The sequence below is a fragment of the Hoplias malabaricus genome, chromosome 15, assembly GCF_029633855.1.
Source record: "Hoplias malabaricus isolate fHopMal1 chromosome 15, fHopMal1.hap1, whole genome shotgun sequence".
Lineage (NCBI taxonomy): Eukaryota > Metazoa > Chordata > Actinopteri > Characiformes > Erythrinidae > Hoplias > Hoplias malabaricus.
Window position 1 is genome coordinate 5,326,321 of NC_089814.1, and position 13,551 is coordinate 5,339,871.

General features: G+C 42.7%; 1 protein-coding gene and 1 long non-coding RNA gene across 3 annotated transcripts in view; one reads left to right on the plus strand and one right to left on the minus strand.

Moving 5' to 3' along the window:
* Positions 1-8,374, minus strand: part of rxraa (retinoid X receptor, alpha a) — a 170,586-nt gene extending 162,212 nt beyond the window's left edge. For both annotated transcript variants that reach the window (XM_066645342.1, XM_066645341.1), the window contains exon 1: positions 7,842-8,374. In XM_066645342.1, coding sequence (XP_066501439.1) covers positions 7,842-7,869 — 28 coding nt within the window. In that variant the 5' untranslated portion in view covers positions 7,870-8,374. The remainder of the gene's footprint in view (positions 1-7,841) is intronic.
* A 230-nt stretch (positions 8,375-8,604) lies between these two features.
* Positions 8,605-10,840, plus strand: LOC136668093 (uncharacterized). The gene is made up of 4 exons (XR_010795465.1): positions 8,605-8,769; positions 8,960-9,129; positions 9,263-9,437; positions 9,687-10,840. It is a non-coding gene; the product is annotated as an uncharacterized lncRNA (long non-coding RNA).
* Positions 10,841-13,551: the final 2,711 nt, after the last annotated feature.

Consider the following 13,551-nt stretch of genomic DNA (forward strand, 5'->3'; position numbering starts at 1 on the left):
CCCATGAGTCCAGCGCTGTGATTGGAGAGACTCAGACGAGGAGGTGGGACGATTCTAAAGTCTCTGCACACTACGTAAAAGCAGCACAATATCAGAATGGCTCATTTAAGCCGACATTTTCAGACTGAGGCATGCCACAAAACAGTGTTTCACAATTTGTTGGAGGTTAGTCTCCAGAGCCACAAATGAATGAACAAATGCAGTGAAAAGTGAGAAAATGTTTAAATTCATTTTGTGACATTTACAAACATCCATCCATCCATTCATTATCTGTAAGCGCTTTTCCAGTTCAGGGTCACGGTGGGTCCAGAGCCTACCTGGAATAACTGGGCGCAAGGCAGGAATACACCCTGGAGGGGGCGCCAGTCCTTCACAGGGCAACACAGACACACACACACACACACACACCTAGGGTCACTTTTGAGTCACCAATCAACCTACCAATATGTGTTTTTGGACTGTGGGAGGAAACCCACGCAGACACAGAGAGAACACACCACACTCCTCACAGACAGTCACCCGGAGGAAACCCACGCAGACACAGGGAGAACACACCACACTCCTCACAGACAGTCACCCGGAGGAAACCCACGCAGACACAGGGAGAACACACCACGCTCCTCACAGACAGTCACCCGGAGGAAACCCACGCAGACACAGGGAGAACACACCACGCTCCTCACAGACAGTCACCCGGAGGAAACCCACGCAGACACAGGGAGAACACAGCACACTCCTCACAGACAGTCACCCGGAGGAAACCCACGCAGACACAGGGAGAACACACCACGCTCCTCACAGACAGTCACCCGGAGGAAACCCACGCAGACACAGGGAGAACACACCACACTCCTCACAGACAGTCACCCGGAGGAAACCCACGCAGACACAGGGAGAACACAGCACACTCCTCACAGACAGTCAGCCGCCCACGTTTACAAACATGCACCACAAAAAAAAAAAAAAAAAAAAACGAGCCAACTTTAAAACAAATGAAAAATATACGTGTTAAAATAACATTTACTGTTTGTAATCCAAAAAGCAGCATCAACAAAATAGATCTTGAAAGGACAAACATCTAAACAGCTACTTGTAACTAAGCTATTTATGCAGACACCATGTGCTGGTTGTTGTTGTGGTTCTATAACAGGTCTGAAATTAGTCTAAACATAACACACTGTGACATCATTTGCTGCTTTTGTTTATCACTTCAAATGAGGTGGAGGGAAATTAAATGTACTAAAAATAAAATACAATTGCACAGTTTGAGCTGAGTCAGGGAGAATTTGAAACTGAAACCAAAAAGACGAGAGCGAGACAGAGACAAAGCACCATCCCTTTGAGCCATTAGCTTTCCCTATAAAACTTCTTCTTCTAAAAAAAATAAAGACAGCTGCAGACCCTCACCAAAGGGGGAGATCAAACCAGCAGAAGAAGCCAAAACTGTCCGGCTGTAAAACGTGTACGGTTTTAGTGGTTCTGAGCCAAACAGCCCCCAAACCCAGCCTTGTTAAATCCACCCCCACCCCTCCTCCAAACCAGCTCTACCTTTGTTCCTGAATTACAGCCAACACAGGAATGCAACCCCCCCAACGATGAATGTCAGCCTCTCATCAAAGACCATGAACTTCATCGAGAGGTGGAGGAGAATCACCTCCCGCAGCTCAGCGCTGTCCAAGTCTTTCTCGCTGTCCAAAAACACTGGACAAAACCAATATTTACTGTCAGTTCATTTTCCACAGTTGTTAGAAAGACAGAAACTTTCCTCTCCGTTCTCATTCTCTTTAAATTTACCAGGGCTTCAGACTAACTTTATTCAGAACCATCCCAGAAATGCCCCGAATTTTTTTTTCATGTTTTTAACAGGGGCGGCATGGTGGTGCAGCAGGTAGTGTCGCAGTCACACAGCTCCAGGGACCTGGAGGTTGTAGGCTCCGGGTGACTGTCTGTGAGGAGTGTGGTGTGTTCTCCCTGTGTCTGTGTGGGTTTCCTCCGGGTGACTGTCTGTGAGGAGTGTGGTGTGTTCTCCCTGTGTCTGCGTGGGTTTCCGCTCCGGGTGACTGTCTGTGAGGAGTGTGGTGTGTTCTCTCTGCGTCTGCATGGGTTTCCTTCGGGTGACTGTCTGTGAGGAGTGTGATGTGTTCTCCCTGTGTCTGCGTGGGTTTCCGCCGGGTGACTGTCTGTGAGGAGTGTGGTGTGTTTTCCCTGTGTCTGCGTGGGTTTCCTCCGGGTGACTGTCTGTGAGGAGTGTGGTGTGTTCTCCCTGTGTCTGTGTGGGTTTCCTCCAGGTGACTGTCTGTGAGGAGTGTGGTGTGTTCTCCCTGTGACTGTGTGGGTTTCCTCCGGGTGCTCCGGTTTCCTCCCACAGTTCAAAAAACACACGTTGGTAGGTGGATTGGCGACTCAAAAGTGTCCGTAGGTGTGAATGTGTCTGTGTTGCCCTGTGAAGGACTGGCGCCCCCTCCAGGGTGTATTCCCGCCTTGCGCCCAATGATTCCAGGTAGGCTCTGAACTGGATAAGGGTTACAGACAATGAATGAATGAATGAATGTTTTTAAGATTGATGTTGCATTATTTTTGTAGTTTTACTTAAGACTTGGATTCCTACGGTAAAAACCCAGGGAATAACGGGATAAGAAAAGCGTGATCTTTGGAATTACAGTGGGGTTTTCTGATAATAATCTGAGGTCAGTTTTTAATTACAGGAAAACTGTGGATTTCCTCTTTATTGTTGAATTTTCTACACTGTCAGAACAATGTCACTGTGGTGGTACATGCACAATACCTTTAATCAGGGAACATAACTGTACCATATTCTAATGGATCTATAGATTTTTCAAGTTGTGATGATTTCAAACGCCTAATTTAACCTCCAGGACTTCTGTAATGAAATCTTCTAGAGAAGAAAACGTAATGTACATTTAGGGAACACAACTGGACTCTAACGCCACTGATGTACCTTTAAAGGTTAAACATTTAGACGGTTTGTACCTTTAGTGACAATACTGTGCCGGTACCAATTTTTTACCAATTTGCTTCACTGTGCCTTTCAGTGAGAAGCAGGTCCCTGTGGATGCACAAGCGGAATGAGATGCCCTCGGAAACTCCAGTGACTTTACATTCTCAAATATCACCACTGTAATCTCAAAATCTCATATTTTATGTTTGTAACAAGAGGCCGTTAAACAGCATTGAGGTTAGCAGGCGAGTGGCATGGTTTCCGGGCTTACCGTTGTCATGGGAATCAAGGAGGACGGAGAATTAAGAAAGTAGTCCACTGACAGACACGGTAATCCACCAATCACAAGTGTCCCAAAAGACCTTTTTGTCTCAGCCCCTGGATGACGGGACCGCATCATAATGATCAAGTCTGGAGCTTGTTGTGCTCTGTTTAACCTAATCTTTACACTCTCGTATAAACACGGGCTCTGTGATTGGACAGACTCCGATGATGAGGCAGGACAATTCCAAGTAAGATGCGTCCTCGGTATCAGAAATCAGCTTGTTTTAATACCAAATGACACCGAGGAAAATCTCAGAATAAGTCTGCAGTCCCCACACCCTTGCTGTTGTGTAATGAAACTCTATGAATCACTTTATAGCGAATGTGGAATCTGGACCAAGTACTTTACTCTCACATTCAAAATAGCGACCTTATCAGAAAAAGACACCCACTACAAGAACAGCAACAATGACAACAACAAAAAAAAAGCATGCACTAACTTTAGTCACTGAACTAAATAAATCATAGTCTGTCTGATGTTCGTAAGCCACTGCAGCAGGCTGATGCAACAGTTGAAAACTCCCACAGGCCGCACCTAGACGTACATCACACTCGCGGAAAGAAATCAGCTCTCTGCCGAACTCTGCTTTAATCTGCGGCAATTCAAGTCATAGATAAGGAGCTAATGCTTTCCAAACACTTCCTTACTACACTCAACATATATTTAGACTTTCACGCCAGCCCCATTTTATTTCTTTCTAAAATTATTCACCGATCTTGCCCCCACCCCCACGTCCTCAGTGCGGTTTGCCTCTCTCATGTTCAGTGTCATTTTCGCTCGTTCTTTCACTGTGAAGTGCTCTCCGCTGCATAATAATGCTCTACATAAAAGACTGAGTAAACACATGCAAATTACAAATCCCATCCAATTTAATCAACTCATAAAAGTCCACTCCGGCTCATTCACAGACAGTCAGGCCTGAAGTGGCCGCTTGATTACTGCCTCTGCTACACTTGTTAAATTTTAATGCGCTAATGGAGAATAAATAATCATGAAAACAGCAGGTTAATGATCCAGAGGACAACAGCAGGTTTGTAACTGCTTTCTATCGCCACAGGAAAAGGTCTGGAGAGTGTCATGAATGTTATGTGCTGGTATTTTTCATCGCAACGTCATGGAAAGGAAACATGCTTAAATTTAACAACACGTCTACCACCATGTCATATATATATATATGTATCATATGAGTAAAGGGTTGGTAATGTAGTACAATTACATCACTAACTATCTTTCTGAATGCATTAATCTGTCAAATTTGCCCAGTTTTTCAAAGCAGATATTAATATATTTTATCATACACCCCCCATACACTGTGCACTAACTGTAAACACATAACGTACATAAATAAGTCAGTGACATACAGGTGAAATGTCAGCCTTGTCCATTGTGTAATTTACATACATCTACTAAGTTCTCAGGTTTGTGAGCACATCTGTACTGGGTATTCAGATCTTGATCGCTTGGTTCCGGAGTGTTAAAGGTTCTCCGAGGACCGGGCACTGGCAAAAACCACTCCATGACCCTTAATATGTGTTATATAACTATAACTACCCCTAAACCTAACTATTAAAATTAGCCATGCCAAATCAAAGAAAACAGTGCCTGTATTTATACAGCCCATATTTGGCGTTCCTAAAACATTCCCCTACTGCAATACACTGTCAACGTTTGTCGTGATTATACAATTGAAATGTAACTATGTGTAATTACACCGAAAATGTCATTTCCAATTATCCTACCTTTACATTCAGTTTCAGTGTCAACACGTTCAAGTCTGCACTTCAGACCACTTTCTACTGTTCTGTTTCACTGTAAACACACGGCAGATCTGCTGTAATTCTGAGCCAGGACATTGTTATTAAGTTTAATATTATATTATATTAAATAAAAAACTACGCAGACCACGTCACCACAAGGGTTCACTCATGTGCTTAAAATATACCATAAATAATATTGTAATCACAAAATATAGCAGTACAATTGTTTTATATATATATATATATTAAAAGACATGAACGGACATATTTGACAAATCACAGGGATAGAAAATGTAACAAGGCCCTTAATGAACAGAGAGTAAAATATTTGAATGCACACAATATATGAGGCATTCACATGCCATTAGAATTTACGTGAGAAGCAGCAGCAGGTACTGAACTAATCAAACTGCAGGATAGTTTTATCTGTCAATAATTAATATCCAGTACAGTACTCTGTATTTCACAGCCCTGCTGTTGCACTTCAGCAAGACTGTGAAAAGCTGCTGAAAGTGTGTGTGTGTGTGTGTGTGTGAAAGGGGAGAAAGCTGTGTGGAGATGTGCATGCCTGCTGCCTCTCATCTTGGCGCAGTGACGGGGTGATGATGAGTGTCAAGGTGTAACATGAACCCATCATCAAAGACCTGCAGACACAATAACACTAGAGCCTACAGCCTTGGGCTTCTCACTGGGCTTAAACCATGCGGCACAGACACGGCGCCCACATAAACCACACCGGCGCGAGAGAGCCCAAATTCAACTGTTTATGACCCCCAGATCATGAGCTCATTGGTAGGGATCTGCATAAGTATTGGGTTACACTCATTACAGTGCTGAGTGGTCTAAAGCAGGCATATTTTTGCTTCAAAGACCACCTTAGACTGTGAGGGTGCCATAAAGAAAAATTTGGGGCCTGAATGGCAAATGGTAAATGGCAAGCAGTAAAAGGTACCTGCTGCATCTCTCAAAGGACAACTGACTGTGCATTCATAACAACAAATAATGTCAATGCTTTATTTCCATTCTTTTTAGGATGTTATAAAGCAGTGATCCCTTATTCACGGCTATGTATTTATTACATCACAAGTTTAGAAGAGTGAGATTTTAATGTTAAATTATAAGGAATGGGTTAATTTCTGAGTAAATAAACATGCAATGTTCAGAACTGAAATTGCAAAATTTCTATCTAACATAATAGGTGTAAAAAGACTATAAAATGTGTTCCCTCTTTGCACAAGTGTCCGTCCTTTTAGGAAATAATTGATTAACATTGCCTTAGGATTTGATTGCTTTCAGCCACAACAATGACAGTCAGAAATATAATATTCTGGTTCACAAATGACACACCATTTTATTTGAATAATTACTAGATGGAGTTCAATCACTGCAGAGTATGCAGTTCCATCGGCTCATAGGCAAATGCAGGGGAATTTTACACTGATATAGCTGTTGCTTTGCATTAGACTTGGTGACCTTTGACTCATGTGTGGCTGCTCTAGAGCATCTCATTCTAGCAGACTTTACTGTAAAACTGAACACTTATGTCAACACAGTTACTAGATACTTTTATATATATATATATATATTGTGTATATGATTTTAAAAACAAAGCTGCACCTGGAAAATATTTCCATGTACTTCAGCAATGGCATTCCCTTTAGTTTATAAGTATAAGCATTTAAGTTATTTTAGTGTCCATGACTCTAACCCCCTACTGTTACTAAAGTACATATAAAAACCCATTTTAAGGAATAATAAGTAAAAAAAATGTTCCTTATGATCGACTTCTCCTTTTAAAAATACACACCCACAAAACTGAAGTGGCCAAAAAACTTTTACTTTTTCCCAAAGAAATTTCTAGCCGCTGGAAATCATCCGGAACAAAACAAAATGTAACCTAGCGCACACCTGTACTGAGACGTCGGATATATGTCTCAAAAATCAACGGGAAATTGCCCGGCGTTTAAATTTAAAACCTAACGGTTCAAAACAAGCCGTGCGCGAGACTGACCGTTGTGGGACAAGGCTAAAGAGGCTAACGCCGGTTTACTGTACAGAAATAATAAGGATAATAGACACTTTGGCGAATATTGAGGGCTTTGTTTTTTAAACAAGGCACGTATACATTACGCCTCCCTCAGTCGACCACCGCCAGGTGAAAGTATGTAAAATTTCACAACCCTGACCGAAAAACAACAAACCCGTTTAGAGCACATTGAAAACTAATATGAATCTCAAGTGACTTATTTTAAAGCCTACAGCCACACATTTACCGCCGTTCGTTTGTTCCTTTTACATCCTATTATGGGTAAAATTGTAGGAAACAGTTCGTGTTTTGTATTTTATTTAATTTATACACAACAGGCGGCACACATCAATCGAGTCAGTTCATAGCAACACTGTTTTCGTCACAAAGATAAGGAATGCCAGACGCTGCGAACACAAAACACGACCGACTGTTTGTATTGCTCATCACACTCTCCGCGAAAAGTGTAAGTGAATGACAGGCGCGTGCCACCGGGAGAGCGCGCGCGCCGCAAGTTTGCTGTTTACTTCGAGCTCGCGACTTCAACGCCAAATAAACACGGATTGCATCAAAACTGGAGCGGCACAACAGTCCGCGAGCTCCAACATGTGCTTCTACCGCGCTTTAAAACACAGAAACACGGCAACACACCTTGTCTTTCTCTTCCCGGGGGGAGGAGCAGCAGGAGTAAGTACACCACGGTGGTCTCGGTGCACGAGAAAGACAGAAGAACAGCGTTCCAGAGTCAGTGCAGTGGTTAAAAACAACACTCACCCAATGACAGGAAAGGTTTGGTCTCCATGATTGTGTTAGTTAGCTCATGCCAGCTGTCCGCGAGCGCGCGCCGCTGCGTTGCTGCAGCGTTTTCCTCGAGACTGAGGAACACAGCTGGTGCTTCTTCTTCTTCTTCTAGTTCTTCTCTCACTTTGCGATCAGTTGGGTTTTGTTGAAAGCTCTGTACCTCACAAACACACACACAGACATAAACACGCACTGCGTTCTGCCTCGCGCTCTCGGTGTTGCACTCTCTCAGTCTGGCGGCTCTACTGCAGGAGGACCCGGTGAGGAGGGAGGGGGAGGGGGCTCCAGAGTTAACCCCTCCCTCTCTGGAGGTCTATCAACGTTTAACACGTTTAATACACACGTTGGAGAAACGGCGAGAGGTCGCTTAATTTTGATGATGATGATGATGAGTCTCAAGTTTAAAGTATATTCAGATGAATTGGAAACGAGTCAGGACACGATCAGCTAGTTCTCAACTCAAAAACTTGAGTGAAGGAGGATGTTATAATTGAAACTCAGGATGTTTGAGGACTCTCCCAATGTTATACACTGATCAGCCACAAGATTTAAACTACTGACAGGTGAAGCGAATAGCATTCATTATCTCATTGAAATGACACCTGCTGGGTGGGATTCATTAGGTGTACAAATAAGTTTTAAAGTGTAATTGTAATTTATTTTAACATTTTATGTTACCGTTTTATTTTAACTGTTGCATAGTGTTAAAAATAACAATCGAAATCTTACATTTAAAAAAAAGAAATCTAAAAATCAAAGGCAGCTAGACTTCTGTTCTCACAGCAAAACAAACTCCCTCTGGTTTGTTTTCATTCAGAAGCTCTGCATGTTTTAAGGTGGAATGGTAAGTTTGAGTAAGAGTCCCACTGCACCAAATCCGTGGCTGGAGTTTGACTTGTCTGTAAGTTGTCATTTCTGTAATTCTGTTTGAATTACCACAGAAACTCTTTTGTAACTCGAGCTGTGCACTTTCAATCTGTGTTTACTTTCCTGGAAAGTTAGTGGTTGTAGTCAGATTCACCTTAAGTTTACTAATAAACCTGAAACAGAGCAACATCCTCCTCTCTTTTCATGCTTTTCATGGTTCTGAGGTCTCCACACCAGTCCAAAACCCCAAGGCTCAGCCAGCGATGCACAGAGAGAAAGCCTGAGTCAGCTCGGACCGAGATGACATACTTTGTTACCTATTTACAGAGCCAGGGCTGTGTCCAAACACCTGAGATTTCTCCACTGCCCAAACACTCAGGAGTGCTTGCAAATGGTGAGGAAAACATGAATGAAAATGAATTTCATAAAAGTGTATAGGGTTAAAACTGCAAACATCGACTTTTATTTTTAATACGCTACGTACACCATTGCTAACACTGAAATAACTATATTCAATTATACCACAGTTAGTTCAGACCCTGCACTGTGATTGGCTGAGAGACGTTTCAGAAGTGCCAATACTACACGACAATGACTCTCTGACTGAAGCTCTTCAGGTATCACACCGCAAAATACATGTAACCTAGCAACGACTCCAGTGTTTACAAGAAAGAGCTGTGCCTGGACTTTTTCACCCAACGGGTAAATTTTCAGTTCGCATACCATATTCTGAACAGTGTAAATATTTATCTGAAAATCTGAAATAAATAATATAAAAAAACCCTCACTTGCAATTTTCAAACAAATTACTTTTTAGTTTTTTTTTGGTGAATTAATTGAAAATTGTCATTTTAAATACTACACAACAGCGACCATAAAATAAAAAAAAAAGCGGGAGAATGTTTGAATTACATCATCATCATCATCTTCTTTTCCGCTTTTCCATTTCAGGTCCTGATCAGATGCCCGAACGAACCTGCAGTGACGGTACTATACCTATTACACAAGAGCCGACATACTGCTGAACCAGCCACAGGGTCGGGCCGCCCAAGGCTCATTGATGGCGCTATGTGCTCTGACAACTTTCTGCGACAGGGATCAGATGAACGAGCCTTTACTCCCCTCACACACCAGTGAGCCTTGGGCACCCGACCTAATGCCTTTACTGCACAACTTTTGGTCACGTTTGAGGCTTTTTCACGTTTGGAGATCTGGAACCACTGACTATGCCAGTGATTTTAGTTGGGCATAAGCTTGTATAATCTGAGTGGAAATGAAAAAAATGGAACTACATGCTCTGGAGTGATGGAGGAGCAACTGCCAGTGACCTTTGGACATTTTAGAATGGCATTACATGACCATACACGAATACATTGTAGGATTATAGCATCAAAGGCTGCAAACCATAGACAGTAAACAGTCAAGTGTGTACTACTGTTTTTAGATGTACTCTTAATTCTGTCATTTGTATCATAACACATCATACTACACACACTGCCAATGGCATCAGATGACTAGTGGAAACTTAGCTACACTCTGAATAGTGCAGGCACATACAGAAAGCTCTGTTTCATTTCCTCGTGGCCTCAAATGAAAACTGCAAGCATCGGATTTCTCATAAAAATGAATGAAAAAACATACTGCGTCATGATTTGACACAAACCTTCTACAGACATCAAGCCTCCATCAGCTCCAGCTGCACACCATAAACAAATAAAGGAAGGAGAGTGGGAAAGTCAATGAAATCCTGTGCATCAAACTTCTGAAAGAGGCCCTGGGGCTAGTTTAACACCCCAACTGTCTGCTGCATTTACATAACACCCTGCATGTTACTGCAGAGAAAGAGAGAGAGAGAGAGAAGTGGGTCATTTCTTCATCATTATACCACTGTCATCTCGGTGTGGCCATGACGACACTTCATCTCGCACACATTGCTGGATTAGCTCGCCATGCAAGTGTCGGTGGGATACTGTATACAACACAGAGTACTGTATACGCAGCGGACGTGTACACAGCTTGGTGTATACATTTGTATAAATGCTATCAGTGAAAATAGCTGGCTGAAAGTATTTTTGGATGTGGGCCAGTGACAGAGTGTGGAGGAGAAGGAAACAATTTGTTTTTAAATAATTAATACATATATATTTAAAAAATAAAATATTTTTCTTTGTAAATTGTGATTAAAGCACTATTATAATTTTTAATTAATTATTATAAGTAATTATTCATTGCTTAGTCCTTTATTTTTCCAATAGTTATGAGTTGCAAACACTGTGAAAACACTGAAATATATATTTTGATTATGATTTTAACACATTGTGGTTATTTAATATTTAAAGGGGAGCATATATAAATAATAATAATATTCATTCCTTCATTCATTCATTATCTGTAACCCTTATCCAGTTCAGGGTCGCGGGGGTCCAGAGCCTACCTGCAATCATTGGGCGCAAGGCGGGAATACACCCTGGAGGGGGCGCCAGTCCTTCACAGGGCAACACACACTCACACATTCACTCACACCTATGGACACTTTTGAGTCGCCAATCCACCTACCAACGTGTGTTTTTGGACTGTGGGAGGAAACCGGAGCACCCGGAGGAAACTCACGCAGACACAGGGAGAACACACCACACTCCTCACAGACAGTCACCCGGAGGAAACCCACGCAGACACAGGGAGAACACACCACACTCCTCACAGACAGTCACCCAGAGGAAACCCACGCAGACACAGAGAGAACACGCCACACTCCTCACAGACAGTCACCCGGAGCAGGAATCGAACCCACAAACTTCAGGCCCCTGGAGCTGTGTGACTGCGACACTACCTGCTGCGCCACCATGCCGCCCATAATAATAATCATTTAAAAAAAAATATATAATAATAATAAGGGCATATGCATAGTGTGTGGCTCTTGTTTAAATCTTGACTTGTTTAAGTCTTGTGGACTTTCCGAGCATTGTTGTTTAGATTGGGCACTGTGTTATTTGATCCCTGTGGTATTTTGACCTCAGGACTGTGTTAATGCGTGAAGAAGGGGTTTAATACGTCACGTTTAACCGCATTTGGGTTGCAGTATGTGGACACTGGAGGCATGGGACCATGTAAAACAACACGATGGAACATTGCATTACATCCAAACAACCACAAAACAACAACCCTGAACACATTACCATGCCTTACACACCTGAGAGAGACGACATCAGTGCATCATGGGAGCCATGACACCTCCCACAACTCCCCCCTTGCCTTTCTGCAGCACACATACGCAGCTCAGCCGCACAATATCCGTGACAAGGGAGACCGTGGTACCAATGCACGAACACTTTCTGTAATTCACCAGTAATCTGTGGGAAACTCTAACCAGACATTTTTTTTTAGCAGAGCTGAAGTTTTCTCGGGTGGCACTCGGGGTGTGGACGTGGAAATGTACGCATACACACACACACACACACATTTGCTCACAGAAGGTCCTGAAGCCATCCCAGCGGCCTGTGAAAACACAGCGCAGCGTTTGAAGGTGCTCGCTGCGATTGGGCTGGCGGGAGGATGCATAATTAATGTAGCACACTGCGCATTAGAGATCAAAGACGTTTGTCGACACTCTGCAATAAACTTAAAGCAGCCGTGACTGGGCTTCGATTCAAGGAGAGAGAGAGAGAGAGAGTCTGTGTGCCTGCGTGGGCAGGTGTAAATGATGACGGATGATATGAACAGGTAGAATAAAGTTTTCACTTCCAGCAATTCATCCTCGCTTGTGATGAGCAGAAGCCATAGGCCCTGGATAGTTTCCACGAAAGCTCCCACCTGTGCAATCAGCTCTTTCCAGGACCTTCCAGCAATCACTGACGCTACAGGATCAGCTGAGAGATTGAAGTCCAACTGTGTGTGTGTGTGTGTGTGTATCAGTGAGTGAAAAAGTTCTGTGTTCGATTAAAGACTGAAGCGTGTTAGGTGGCTACTGAGTGTGTAATAACTCAGAAATGGAAGAGACTGGTAGCTGATGTGAGCAGTTGCCCCTATGTGTTTTTCCTTTTCTGGCCTATCATCGCTGTCCAATGATATCCAATGACATCATATCTCCAGAACAGTAGTAATAGTAGTAATAGTAACTTTAGAAGAGAAGGGGGAAAACCTTTTTACTTTTCAGTGGAAGTCAATGTACAAAGACGTTATTCCAAAAATAATTTTGGAGCATTTCTATTGGTCCATTCATCATCAAATGTTCAAATGGACAAAAATGGAGATACGTGCTTTTCATTGGACAGCGATCATTTTTTGAAAATACAACTTCATGTTCACGGTAACTGGACCAATAGGAATTCATTTCTGAGTCTCATCACTGTGTCGCTTCATTGACCTGTACTTAGGAGAATAGAGCCTCTGTCTCTGTCACACCAGCTGCTGTAAAAGTGAGTGAATTACACTCTGTCACTCTAGGAGAAGCCCAGGAGCAAACATACCTGCCTTATATAGCGTTCCTTTAAAAGTTAGCAAGGTTATATTGTCCACTCTTACACAGTTACTATTTTGCAGATTAATAACTGCATTAAATTCAGTTGCTTCATATGATATTAATGTGGGCATGTTTAATATCATAATATTAGGACAGTTTGCCAGTAGCTTCTGAACTTCAGTGCAAGTAAATCCACTGAAGCTAAGCAGGTTTGGGCCTGGCCAGTGGTGACTGAGCTCTTATATGAAAGCTTAGGAAGCTGATGGAAGTGTGTGGGTTTTTTTCTCCTTTTGGGGGTGGAGGTGCCACATGGGAAATCTTCCTTGTATTCTGTGTGGATCCCAGTGCCCGTGTTGG